Raw genomic sequence first — 14,161 nt, 5'->3', positions numbered from 1 at the left:
GCACTGAACAGTCAACTTTTCTAAAGACAGAGTAGAATTTTCCCCCCTAAAATCAGAAATCCCCGCTTCCCGCACAGCGGTTGGGGCTAATAGCTTTTATGTTTGTTCCTTGTTTCGAAATAATGCCCAGAAGCTCACACCTGTCATCCCAGAGCTTGGGAAGGGACCGCAGGAAGACAAGGTGTTCAAGGTCTACGTCACCACAGAAGCTCTGGGCTAGCTGAGACACACACACACACACACACACACACACACACACACACACACACACACAGAGAGAGAGAGAGAGAGAGAGAGAGAGAGAGAGAAAGAGAAACATATACAAATAAAAATGAAATTCAAAGGAAAGTATCTATTACAATAATGAGTCAAAGTTACTTTCAGAATCAGAAAGGCAAGCCGATTCCACTTGGGGGTGGGCGCTGAGCCAACCCTGACTCCCGGTAACATTGTGGCAATAGCAAGTGACCTGCATGCCTTTGTCTTTGTGTTTGAGGACTATATTGCCTGGGTAATTCTTGCCTGGACATGAAGTCACCCTTGTTTGCTCAAGTCCTTGTTCTCTATAGGAGCAACCCTGACTTTTGTGAAAATGCTAGAGAACTGGTTCAGCCATCAAAAGCACTGGCCGCTCTTCCAGAGGACCTGGGTTCAAGTCTCATACTGTGTTGCTCACAACTGTTTGTGACTCTGGTTCCAGGGGATCTGACATCCTCTTTTGGCCTCTACAAGAAAAGCAAAACAAAAATCGTGTGTTGTCAGATGTTGTGTAAGCCTTCCATTCTGGCACTCGGGAAGCACAGACGGGTGAATCTCTGTGAATCTGAGGCCAGTCAGGGCTGTATAATGTGATCCTGTCTCCAAAACATCAAAAAACGCCATGTGGTAACCAGAGGACTGATAAACCTTGTAGGCCAGCCTGGTCTACAAAATAAATGTTAGGCCAGCCTGAGCTACATGTAAGCACTATTCCAGAGAAAAGGAGAATTACCATGCTTTGATAGCCAAACCCCTCTTATTTAGAAATATTTTCCACACCATATATTTTGGTCGTGATTTTCCTCTCCCTTGTGTCCTCCCAGTACTACCTCCCTTCCAATTTTCTTTCTTTCTCTTTTTTTCACAAAAAAAGAAAATCCAGGGGTTGGGGATTTAGCTCAGTGGTAGAGCGCTTGTTTAGCAAGTGCAAGGCCCTGGGTTTGGTCCTCAGCTCCAAAAAAAAAAAAAAAAAAAAAAAAAGAAAGAAAATCCAAGCAAACAGGAAGGGATGCTCAAGCCTCTCCTCTCTCTCTCTCTCTCTCTCTCTCTCTCTCTCTCTCTCTCTCTCTCTCTCTCTCTTTCTCTCTCTCTTCCTCCAATTTCATGCACATTGGTGTTTTGCCTGCATGTAAGTCTGTGTGAGTCTGCATGAGGGTGTCGGATCCTCTGGAACTGGAGTTACAGACAGGTGAGAGCTTCAGTGTAGATGCTGGGTCCTCTGGAAGAGCAGCCAGTACTCAGAACCACTGAGCCATCCCTCCAGTACAGAGATGCCAAGTCTTTTTTTTTTTTTCCCTCGGAGCTGGGGACCGAACCCAGAACCTTGCGCTTGCTAGGCAAGTGCTCTACCACTGAGCTAAATCCCCAACCCCGAAATGCCAAGTCTTAATGCTCTGCTTTCAAATAAAATCTACTTGCAACTCTGGGTGCTGTGGGTTCTGGTGGCCTTCCTCTACACCTGTTCCTGCTGGCAACCTGCCGCCACTGCCACCACCACTCCCAATCCCCTTCCTATGTAGTCATGTGGTCATTTTGGAGAGAGCAATATTTACCACTGACTTGTATTGTGGCTCTGTAAATGCCAACTTCAGCTGAGCCCCAGGGTGAACCTCGGCTGCAGGTGCTCATTTCTCCGTGGTCCTTAGTTAACCATTGTCTTAATCCCCACTACCTCCCTGCCTTGTTTTTCCGCGTGGGTTACCAGTTAGCTCCAACCTCTGGCAGTAGTCTGAACACCCTTTAACTGCTTCCCAGGGAACCAGTCTCATCCACCTTCCCGCGGGAACTCACTCAATGGAGTCCTCGGATCCGTTCCCCTGAGGACTGATCCCCTCACGGGTCCCTGACCACCATCCCAGGATCTCCCTCCACCGTCATCTAGGGATCTGCTGGCTTCTTGCCTTTGCAGGAGGCTTCCTCGTTTGCCCCGCCCCTCACACGGTAGCACCCTGAGAAAGGTTGTGAGTGAGAAAGACTTTCAGATCAGAAAACGGTTTGAAATTACACCTGTTTGTTCAAGCACGGACTCGAGTGTTGCGCCACAAATGTGAGGTCAGAGGACAGCCGAGCAGAGTTAGTTCTCACTTTTCGTCTTTACGTGGGTCCTGAGTCCCACCCGGGCCTCCAGGCTTTTGCCTGAGTCATGTCCGGTCTGGCCTGCTTCTTTCTCTCTGATGGTCTTCCAAGATACTCCAACAGACCCTGCTCACTGGTCTCACAGGGGAGCCTGTATTCTTACTGTCCTCCCTTCTAGAAAGCTACAGGGTCTCTGTTCTAAGTTGAAGCCTCACAGTGATGGGTCTTGGCTGGGTCAGACAGCCGGATTCTGTCTCGAACAGACGACTTCATTCTTTATTTTACGTTTTGTCCCCTTCAGCTTTACTTTCACGGGTCCCCAGGGCAACCTGAAGCCTTTCAGAATTTTGAGGATTTACAGGCTCTTTTTGTTTGGTTGTTTGTTTTTGTTATTGTTGTTGTTTTTCCCGGAGACAACGTTTGTTTGGGTAGCCCTAGCTGTTCTAGACCAGGCTGGCCTTGAACTCACAAAGATCTCCCCATCTTTGCTGGGTTCCAGCAGATGTACAGGTTTTGAAGAAAAGCTAGGGACATTCATGAACCCCGCCTCCCAGCAGCTTCTGGAGGCTGGAACAGGCAGAAACTGGGAAAGGAGATTCTCCCTGGCTCTCCAAGAGCGACACAGCCCTGCCTTCTCCTTCAGTTTAATTCCATGAAGCATTTGGGGTGTTTTAATCTAATCCCTTCATACCTTTCCTTCACTGGCTTATAGCTGTTTGTTTGAGACAGAGTTTCCTTCTGTAACATACCCTGGCCCAGAAGTCACTCTGTAGTTCAAGCTGGACTGAGACTTACTATTACTGTGTCCAGCCTGGCTTTGAACTCACTGCCATCCTCCTGGTTCAGCCTCTTGATTGTGGAGTTTACAGCTGAGCTGCTATGTCTGACTTGGGTCCCTGTTTTTGTTTTTGATATTATTTATTTTATTTTATTATGTGCATGGGTGTTTTGCCTGTGTGTATGTCTGCACTACATGTATTCAGTGCCCTCAGAGGCCAGAAGAGGGCGTCAGATCCTCTGGAACTGGAGTTCCAGACAGTTTGTGAGCAGAACCCAGGTCAGAAAGAACAAGCAGTCAACCACTGAGCCGTCTCTCCACTCCACTCCTACCCCACCCCCATTTTATTGTTACTAGTTTTTGCAAGACTGAGAATAACACTCAAAGCTTTACCCATGCAAGGCTCTACTGCTGGGCTACATCCTAGCCCAGCTTCTAAATACTGGAAAAAGAGCAACGAACATGATTCCAGGTCTCTACACCTGTGCACTGGGCTAGACTGCCTTTCTCAGGTTGCTACAAGGGCGGAGGGGTGACTGAGCAGTGCAGCGCCGCTGTCCAAGCAAGCAATGGGTGAACAAAGGCAAAAAATGAAGGCGTTCTTCCTCAGGAAGCTTGGGCCATAGAGATAGAAACTCAGAAAGGGAGAGAACAACCGAGGAGGGAAGAGATGTCTGGTCACGAAAAGTCCTCAGAGACATGTAAGTCCTTAGGACTTAATGACAAGCAAACCTACTGTCTTAGGCACTGTGAAGAGACACCATGACCATGGCAACTCTTACAAGAGAAAGCATTTAATTGGCTCATTTACAGTTTCAGGGACTTAGTCTATTATCAGCACAGCAACAGCGTGGCAGGCATGGTGTTGCTACATTCTGATCCATAGACAGAGAAAGACACAGGGGCCTGATACCGGCATCAGGGCTACACCTACTCTAACAAGGCCACACCTCCTTTAGAGAGGCCACACCTTCTCCACCAAGGCCACACCTCCAATAAGGCCACACCCACTCTAGCAAGGCCACACCTCTTTCAACATGGCCACACCTTCTGATCCCTCTCAAACTGTCTACTTTCTGATGATGAAGCATTCAAATATATGAGCCTATGGGGGCCGTTTTTTTTTGTTTTTGTTTTTGTTTTTTTTCCCCCGGAGCTGAGGACTGAACCCAGGGCCTTGCACTTGCTAGGCAAGCGCTCTACCACTGAGCTAAATCCCCAACCTCTGGGGGCCGTTCTTATTCAAACCACCATACCTTATGATCCCAGGCCTCCAAACCATCAAGATAATGTTATGATAAAGCAAGAACAACAACAAAAGAGCCGAGCAAAAATAAATGTAGTTAGGGGTGACAGCACGAAAACACACAGTTCTCACCTCAAAAGGAAAAAGAGATAGTTTACCCTAAAGTCAGATATGAGTGACTGTGACCCAGGTTCGGGATTTCAGGTGTCCTCAAAACTCCACATCTCAACCTGGTAACAAGGCATGAATTTTTTTAAACTTAAAATTTTTTGGGGTTGGGGATTTAGCTTAGTGGTAGAGCGCTTGCCTAGCAAACGCAAGGCCCTGGGTTCGGTCCCCAGCTCCGAAAAAAAGAAAAAGAAAAAAAAAATTTTTTTTGTGTGCATGCACGCGTGCTGTGAGTGTGCATGGTGTTCTTAGAGGCCAGAGGAAAGCACCAGATCTCTTGGAGCTGGAGTTCCAGATGGTTGACAGCTACTGTGTGAGTTCTAACTGAACTCACACAGTACTTCTGCCAGAGCAGCAAGAACTTTGTTTGTTCATTTGTTTTGTTTTTTTGAGACAAAGTTTCTTTGTGTAGCCCTGGCTGTCCCGGAATTCATGCCGTAGACCAGGCTGGCTTCAAACCTAAGAGATCTACCTGCCTCTGCCTCTGCCTCTGCAGGGTTGGGACTAAAGGCATGTGTCACCCTTACCTGGCTTGCAGCATGTACTTTTAACTACTTAGCCATCTCTCAAGTTTATACTCTATTCTAATATATATTATTTATATATTACTATATATATGACTATATATATCATATGTATATATAGTAGATACATAAATATGAATAATGTATGGGCTGGAGAGATGGCTCAGTGAATAAGGACACTTGCCACCAACCCCAATGACCTGAGTTTGATCCCTGGTGTCTATGTGATAGAGGGAGTCATCTTCTGCTGTTATTTCCTGACCTCTTCCGCATATGCAGTGCCTCTCACCCACAAAAACACAGTAGATAAATAATGGAAAAGCAACACAAACGACTGGGCTTAGAGGCGCACGCCCTTAACGCCAGTGCTGGAGAGACAGAAGCAGGCGGATCACTATGGAGTCCACGAAGCCTGCTCTGCATATCGAGTTCCAGGAGAGCCAGTTATTTCATACCAGTCTCTGACTCAATAGATGATAGATGGATGGATGGATGGATGGATGGATGGATGGATAGATAGATAGATAGATAGATAGATAGATAGATAGATAATGTAACTGTCTTAGGGTTTCTATTCCTGCACAAACATCATGGCCAAGAAGCAAGCTGGGGAGGAAAGGGTTTATTCAGCTTATACTTCCACATTGCTGTTCATTATCAAAGGAAGTCAGGACAGGAACTCAAGCAGGTCAGGAAGCAGGAGCTGATGCAGAGGCCATGGAGGGATGTTACTTACTGGCTTGCTTCCTCTGGCTTGCTCAGCTTGCTCTCTTATGAAACCCAAGACCACCAGCCCAGGGATGGCCCCACCCACAATAAGCTGGCCCCACTCTTGATCACTAACTGAGAAAATGCCTTACAGCTGGATCTCATGGAGGCATTTCCTCAAGGGAGGCTCCCTTCTCTGTGATAACTCCAGCTGGCTTGTGTCAAGTTGACTCACAAAACCAGTCAGTACATTAACTAAATATTTAAAACGTGAATTATGAAAAAAGAAACATAGATTAAGACACTTTCCTTTTCCCTTCTTTTTTCTCTTTCTTTCTTTCTTTCTTTCTTTCTTTCCTTCCTTCCTTCCTTCTTTTCTTTCTTTAAGACAGGATTTCACTGTGTAGCCCTGGCTGTCCTGGAACTCACTATGTAGACCAGGCTGGCCTCAAACTCAGAGATCTGCCTGCCTCTGCCTCCCAAGTGCTGGGATTAAAGGTGTGCGCCAGCAGTGCTCAACTTTTCAAATGTAGTGATTAGGAGCACCAGGTTGAGCAGTGGTTCTCACCTTCCTGACGCTGTGACCCTTTAATACACTTCCTCATGCCGTGGTGACACCCTCCACTCCCCGCCATGAAATTATTTCTGTTGCTGCTTCATAACTATACTTTTGATACTGTTTTAAATCATAATGTAAGTATCTGAAATTCAGAATATCTGATATGTGACCCCTGTGAAAAGTCGTTCAGCCTCTCAAAGGAGGAGTCACAATCCCTGGGTTGAGAACCGCTGAAGTGGGCCACTTCATCAAAGCAGGGAAACCCCTTTTACAGTCCTCAGATGCCATAGATGGTATTAGCTTTGGTGGAAGCCAGGGTTCTGTCAATACATCCCAAGAGCTTTCATGTGACAGTCACAGGATGTTAAGGCAATGGCTGGCTATTAAGGAGGCTAACTATATCCTGAGATAATTTGGCTTCAGATTTATAACCTCCTAACCACCCCGCCCCCTCCCAACCCCAGTCACCAAGGTTTAATTAGCTACCCATCCTTTGTAGAACACTCGAAGTAAGTAAGCTCTCCAGGAGCTTCTCTTCACAGGGATGTAACTCAGCCATGAATGCTAACCCACCATGCACAGAGCGCTGGGTTCTACCCCTAGATTGTCCAGAAGGGCTATCATGAGACACACTTGTAATCCCAGGAAGATCAAGGGTTCAAGGTCACCTTTGACTACAAAACTCAAAAGACATCCCTGGCTACACAGTGAATGCCAGGGCAGCCTGGTCTATACAACACTGTCTGGATTTTTTTTTTTTTTTTTTTTTTTTAAGTGTTGGGACTGAGAAGGTAGCTCAGTGGTTAAGAGCACTTACTGGCTGCTCTTGCCGAGGACCCCGGTTTGATTCCCACCTTCCACACTGCTGCTAAAAAGCGCCTAGTTCTAGGCATCTGACACCTGCTTCTGCAGGCAAAACATCCATATACACGAAACAAATAAAGATCAGACATTCGAACCTTTTCTCTACAAAAATTATTTTTATTTATGTACGTGTATATACACCGCTCATATGTGGATGACTGTGTATGGAGGACAACTTGAGAAAGTAGGTTCTTGCTTTCCACCACGTGCGTCTCTGAGATTGAACTCAGGCCCTCAGGCTTGGTGACAAGCACCTTAGCCTGCGGAATCATCTAAACAGCCCAAAGAGTTGGTAATGTATATATATTTGGTACCACGTAGTCCTAGTGGGCTTTGAACTCGCAATGTACATCATGCTGGCCTGGAACTCAGGGATCTGCCTGTCTCTGCCCACCCGGTGCTGGAGTGAAAGATGGCTACCGGTGGAGGCAGAGGGCTGCCGCCGCCGCCTTGGGAACCTGACATGGATAGGCACGTGATCTCCTACAGCTTGGCCTTAGAGCAGCGCGCCTTCCCTTTCAGCAAAGGCTTCCGGAGGACGTGCTGAGCCGCACGCAGGAGCGCATCCTGTGTGCGGCGCCGCCATTTGTATTATTCTATCTGATCTACACATGGGGCAACCAGGAGTTTGACCAGTCCAAGAGGAGGAATCCAGCCATGTACGAAAAGGACAAGTGAGCAGCCTGCACCTGGATGACAGTCCCCTGCCTTCAAGAGACCCTTCTCAGGCTGGAGAGATGGCTCAGCGGTTAAGAGCACTGACTGTTCTTCACAGAGGTCCTGAGTTCAATTCCCAGCAACCACATGATGGCTCACAGCCTCTGTAATGGAATCTGATGCCCTCTTCTGAAGTCAGCTACAGGGTGTTTATGTATAATAAATAAATAATTCTTAAAAAAAAAAAAGAGGGTTGGGGATTTAGCTCAGTGGTAGAGCGCTTGCCTAGCAAGCACAAGGCCCTGGGTTCGGGTCCCCAGCTCAAAAAAAAAAAAAAAAAAAAAAAAAATGTCCAAGGACCACAAGGAAGGCAAAGCGAGGAAAACCCCTCCCCCTGGAAAACCCAAGTCCCCAAATTTTTCCTTGAAAACAATAGCCCACTTATGGTTTCAAAAAAAAAAAAAAAAAAAGAAAGATGACTACCACCACATCTTGTGATAGATTTTCTTTTCCTGCTACCAGGGGATTGAGCCTAAGACCTCATGAGCGCTGGTCCAGAGCTCTAACAGAGTACCTTTTAGTACTTAAAAGGTTTTACCATAAGGCAGCTGATCCTCAAGTGTTCGAATACTGTGACGTGGGAGTTATACCCCACAGGGCACCCGGCCCCACACCCTGCCATATTTCCTGTCAGCTCCTTAAAGACAAGCCATGCAGCCTGAGTAATCAAGGGAGGCCTCCCAGAGGCAGTGACGTTTCAATAGACAACACTAAGCTGACTGACAACGGGATGGGAAAAGGCCGACAGAGAACACAGGCTAGAGCTTGCCCTGTAGCCAGACGGCCTTCTAGGGAGGGGTGCTGTCAGAGCAGCTGCAGGCTGGAGCTCTGGCGGCGCTGGAAAACTGGACGGGGCATCCTGGCGCCTCCGCTGGCTGTGATCCTCTGACAGTGACCTCTCTGCCTGGCACAGCACATGCTCAGGTTCAATGACTCTATTTGCCTTCCTGGGGCAATAACCCAGGACTAGGTGAGAAGAGCCCGGGTGTTGCCCACAGGCCAGAGGGCAGGTCTGTAGCAGCCCGAGGGTTGGCTGAGGTTGGCACCAGGCCTAGAAGAGGCGTGACCGGGAGGCCCATGACCTTCATGAAACTCCAACTCAGTTGGTTTGGCAGGGCAGTGGGTGGGTAGAAGGGCAGCCCTCTGGAATTTCAGCTCAACAAGTGTGACCAGCCAGAGCCCCAGGCTGCTCCTTCCACAGCAAAGCCTACATCTCACTAAGCATAGCGCCAATCCATGAAGGGAAGCTCTCTGCTCCAGTGTAGAGGCAGACAAACAAGGCAGCCACGAGTGGCAAAGTTAGTTATTGTCCATACCAGACTGTACCCAAATCCCAGTCGACGTAGTGGCTTGCTGTGTGACTGCTTGGCATCTCTGTATCTTTTGGACATATTAGTGTCTGCTGGGCTGATTCATAAGGAATTAAAGAAACAACGGTAGAGCGCCACACCTAATAGGAAGAACTCAGTCAGCGTCAAACGGGTGAATCTCAAGCACTTGTTCTGATGTGTTTTTGATAATAGTCCTAAGCTTTGGCAGGTGAAGGGCTGCTTCTGTCACCAGGCCCAACTCTGACGTCTGTCGGCACCAGGAGGTCACCACCTCTTGCCACCTCTGCCACATCCTCTCTGTCCACCTGCTATCAGCTCAGTGTGGGTGAAAACCATTTCTCTTCCAAAGGAAACCCTCCCATGACCCCATGACTGCTGCCTTCTTCCTCTTTCTTCTTTCTTCTTCTTGTTCTTCTTCTTCCTTCTTCTTGTTCTTCTTCTTCTTTTTCTTCTTGTTCTTCTTCTTGTTCTTCTTCTTGTTCTTGTTCTTCTTCTTCTTCTCCCTCTCCCTCTCCCTGTTCCCCTCCCCCTCCCCTCTCCTCCTCCTCTTCCCTCTCCTCCTCCTCCTCCTTCTCCTTCCTCTTCTTGAGATAGGGTCTCTCGGGGTTGGGGATTTAGCTCAGTGGTAGAGCGCTTGCCTAGCAAGCGCAAGGCCCTGGGTTCGGTCCTCAGCTCTGAAAAAAATAAAAAAGAGAGATAGGGTCTCTCTACATAGCTACATAGCTACATAGCCTTGGCTGTCCTGCATCTCCCTCTGTAGGCCACGCTGGCCTCGAACCCACGAGCTCCACCTGCCTCTGCCTCTCAAGGTCTGGGATTAAAGGCTTGTGCCTGGCTGACTTATTTTTAAATGTTTATTTATGGGTGTGTGTGTGTGTGTGTGTGTGTGTGTGTGTGTGTGGGGGTGTGTGTGACTCATGCTGCTGTGTGCATGTGGAAGTCAGAGGACTTTCCTTCTTCCGTCTTTACTGGACTCCGATGGATCAAACTCAGACTGCTGTCCTGCTGCAGAGCCATCTCCCCAACCCTTACTTCACTTCCTAACACGCCCAAGGCAACTCATTTACATTCACTGTGTGGGGCTGGAAAGAAGGCTCTGCTGCTAGGAGCACTTGCAGCTCCCACCGAAGAGTTGGGTCCCATTCCCAGCACCGGCACAGTGGCTCACATCCCCTCCCCTTTCAAAGGACCTGAAGCCCTCTTCTGACTTTGGGGGACAATTGATTTGGATGTGTAATCCTGGCGAGGCTGGAACTGCAACCTCACAGCAGGATGACCTTGACCTTGCGATACCTTCCTTCTGAATGGCAGACAACAGAAGCCCAATACTCATGCCCCACCCTGCCCCGCTTTTGACAAGGTCTTGCTACACTGGCCAAATTGGCCTCAGTCTCAAGAATGTTGGGAGTACCGGGAGGTATGGGCTCTCATACTGTCGGGGACCATGGTGCGTGGCTGCAGTCACAGCTCTACACTGCCCCCTGCAGCCTCAAGTCTGGGTTCTTTCCAGAGGCTTCCTCTCAGGTAAATCCAGGAAGAATTCTTCTTTTACTCTTTTGCTTTTGAGACAAGGTCTCATGTAGCCCAGGCTGGCCTCAATCTCACTAAACAACAGAGGATGATGACTTTTGTTCCTCTGGTCCCTCTGGCCCAGTCTCCCCAGGGCTAGGGCTTGAACCCAGGGCTTCATGCACTTGAGCAAGCGCTCTACCCACCGAACTGTATGCTCAACCCCAAGATTCAAAAGCTACAGGACATTTATTTACTGAGCGTGGGAGGCACACATGCCACCACAAGGCACATATATGGTGGCTGAAAAACTAAGGTTTGTTTTTTTTTTTTTTTCCTCCCACGATGTGGTTCCAGAGACAAAACTCAGGCCCTTGGCTTTGGTGGCAGGCCCATTTAACTCACAGACATTACCAGCCTAGCCCCAGGACTTTTGGCCTGGCCACAAAAAAAAATTTCAAGATGGAGAGGTTGTTTTCCTGTGGGTTTTTTTTTTTTTCTTCATTTTGGCATGTGCATACACACAGGTGAGGTCAGAGGGCAGCTTTCAGGACTTAGTTCACTTCTGAAGGGCGAGGCATCAGCCTTTTTACCCCCCACCCCCAGCCATCTCACTAGTCCCTTAGAGTTTTCCTTTAAGAGACGGAACAGGAAAGGGTAAAACCCCCCTGAGAGCGTAGCAGGGCTGGTGGCTGTGAGCTTAAGAGAGATGGGCTGTTTTAACAAAAACCCAGCGGCCTGCTGCTGGCTTCGGAAGGCAGGGCTCACAGTGTGGCTAATGAATTTCTTGGGTGGATGACAATATAGGTGGTTGGTTCCCGACGTGCCAAGGATGGAATTGTAGCACAGTAGGTAAAACTCTTTCCCCGGGGTTGCATGGGAAATTCAGGTGTTTTCTCTAACAGAAGTCTGATTTCTTTTGGGAGAGTCCCAGAAAATGTGTGAGTAGAGTGAGGTCATGCTCGAAGTGATCTGTGCTCAGGCCTTATGGATGTCTTACTGCCGGGGGGGCTGCGGAGATGGGCTCTTCAGAAGCCAAAGGTAAGCCAAGCCTGAAGACTTGAGTTCAGGACCTAGAACCCACATAAAGGTAGGAGAGAAATGACTCCACAAGTGTCCTCTGACCACCACACACAGGCCCCAGTATATTTATTTTTAAAGTTTTCTATTGATGATATGGGTACTGTGTCTGTATGCCTGTGCAGTATTACATGCACTGCCTGCAGAGGCCAGAAGGTGGTGCCAAATCCCCGGGAACTGGAGTTACAATTCATTACGAACCACCTGGTGGTGCTTGTATTTGAACCCAGGTCCTCCGCAAGAGAAAGCAGGGTTCTTATCCACTGAGCCATCTCTCCAGCCCTCTTCGTTATTGTTACCACCTCTTGAGACAGGGTCTCTTATGTAGTCCTGGCTGGTTCCGGGACTCATTTTATAAACCAGGCTGGTCTCAAACTCGAGATCCATCTGTCTCTTTAACGGTACATGCCACCACCCAGCTGGTTCGAGGTCTTTTCAAATTCTTTGTTTTTAAAAATTGCTTGTAGTGTGTCTTAGGATTTCTACTGTTTCGAGGAAACACCATGACCAAAACAAGTTGAGGAGGAAAGGGTTTTTTCTATTACACATCCACATTACTGTTCGTCATCAAAGGAAGTTAGGACAGGAACTCAAACAGGGCAGGAACCTAGAGTCAGACGCCGAAGCAGAGACCACACGGAAGGATGCTGCTCATTGGTTTGCTCTCCGTGCCTTGCTTAACCTGCTTTCTTAAGGAACTCAGGACCACAGGCCCAGGGATGGCCCCACCCACAATGGCTCCACCCACAACGGGCGGGGCCACTCAGTTAGTATTCCCATTATCCATATAAAAGCCAGGGATGGCTGCTGGCATCTGTAACCGTAGGGATAGGGAGACTGAGAAGGGAGTATCCCTGGAAGTTGTTGGCTAGCCACTATGGCATGTCCCCAGTTTCAGGTTCCGTGTCTCATAAATTAAAGTGGAGCATGAATAAGGAAGACATCTGATAACCTCGGACTTCCTAGTGTAATCGCCACATACAGGTTAAAAATCTGTTGGGGTGCCAAGATAGCTCAATGATTAAAGGCGGTGCCGCCAATCTTTACTACCAGAGTTCAATGCCAAGGATCCACACAGTGTAAGGCGAGAATGAAACTCAAGTTGTCCTGGATCTCATTTTCACATATAACACACCAACTGGTAAACCTCTGTATTCCTAGTTCTCAACGTTTATACTAGGAGTACACTGTCTAGCGTTTGCCCTCTGCCTACTCTTCCCAAAGCTGGGAAAACTGAGGTTGACTCGGACGCCTCCAGACTCCCTCCGCACAGCCTGCCTGGACGCCCAGACAGACCTTTTCCCCCCATTTTTAGCCCCGTGATTTCCACGCGGTAAGGACCGCTTTCCAATCACAGCTGAGTCACCAGGATCTCAAAAGTTTCCCCCAAATCCTTGCCGCCCAGGGACCGGAAAAAGTCGTACTGTCCCGAGGGCAGATCATCGCCTGGCCTGGCCGGAAAAAGCCTACAGAAAGTCCCCGAAGTCATCCAATTCTCCAGCCACCAAGAGGACGGGGCAGAGGGCCGCCCCGGGAGGCCAAGCCCCGCCCCTGCCCACAGCGGAAACCGGAAGCAGCCGCAGGCCCCGCTAGCCCTGCGGCGCCGAACTCTATAGTCTCCGAAGCTCGCAGGACTGGGGTGAAGATGGCGGAGGAGTGAGTTCGCTGCTTCGGGTAGCGGAGGCGGCAGGGCCGGGCCGGCGGGCCTTGGACGCCTGGGTGGAGTGGCGCGGGCCCACGGAGCTGGGGTTGGCAGGGCGGGGCGGGATGAGGTCTCGGGTCCTGCGGCCTCCCGGAGGCCATATATCGATCACCACGCACAGGCCTGTAGTATACGTAGCCTGGCGGAAGCCGCGAACGTCATTCCCTCTCTGAGTTTCCGGTTATCTGAGGATTTCCAGCCTCCTGCTCTTTCTCACGGAAGTTCTCCCATTGCCACAATCAGCCACTGGCATCCCCCGTAACCATCAGCAACCTCCAATTGTTTTTGTCTGTCCCTAGCAGGTTTCTTTCATTCATTAACTACTGGTAACCGTTTCTCTCGGCCTTGGGAATCAGGAGCCGCCCACAGGGAGCCGCCATGATGCTCTAGTGGGAGACTTTGTGTAGACAGGGCGTTTTCAGACCCTGCCAAATGTTTGGAAGGAAATGGAATAGCATGAGGGACAAGAAGCCCACCCTGGGGGGGTAAAAAGACGTCTTCTGGTCGGAAACTTGAAACCTTATAGGAGAGATGGGGAAGATGACATGTTAAAAAAGATCTGAACCAAGAAGGGGCTGATGCTTGGCTGTAGCGCAGGGACTGAACCCAGTTCAGTCCCTAGTACTGCCAGGAAAGAGAAG

General features: G+C 48.9%; 1 protein-coding gene across 2 annotated transcripts in view; it reads left to right on the top strand.

Moving 5' to 3' along the window:
- Positions 1 to 13,255: 13,255 nt before the first annotated feature.
- Slc9a8 (solute carrier family 9 member A8) overlaps positions 13,256 to 14,161 on the top strand; it is a 47,642-nt gene continuing 46,736 nt past the window's right edge. Inside the window, exon 1 of one of the 2 annotated variants that reach the window (XM_032904757.1) lies at positions 13,256 to 13,474. In XM_032904757.1, coding sequence (XP_032760648.1) covers positions 13,464 to 13,474 — 11 coding nt within the window. In that variant the 5' untranslated portion in view covers positions 13,256 to 13,463. The remainder of the gene's footprint in view (positions 13,475 to 14,161) is intronic. The other variant, XM_032904758.1, reaches the window with a different exon arrangement.

The sequence above is a fragment of the Rattus rattus genome, chromosome 5 (genome assembly GCF_011064425.1).
Source record: "Rattus rattus isolate New Zealand chromosome 5, Rrattus_CSIRO_v1, whole genome shotgun sequence".
Classification (NCBI taxonomy): domain Eukaryota; kingdom Metazoa; phylum Chordata; class Mammalia; order Rodentia; family Muridae; genus Rattus; species Rattus rattus.
This window is presented reverse-complemented; position numbering and strand designations above follow the sequence as displayed.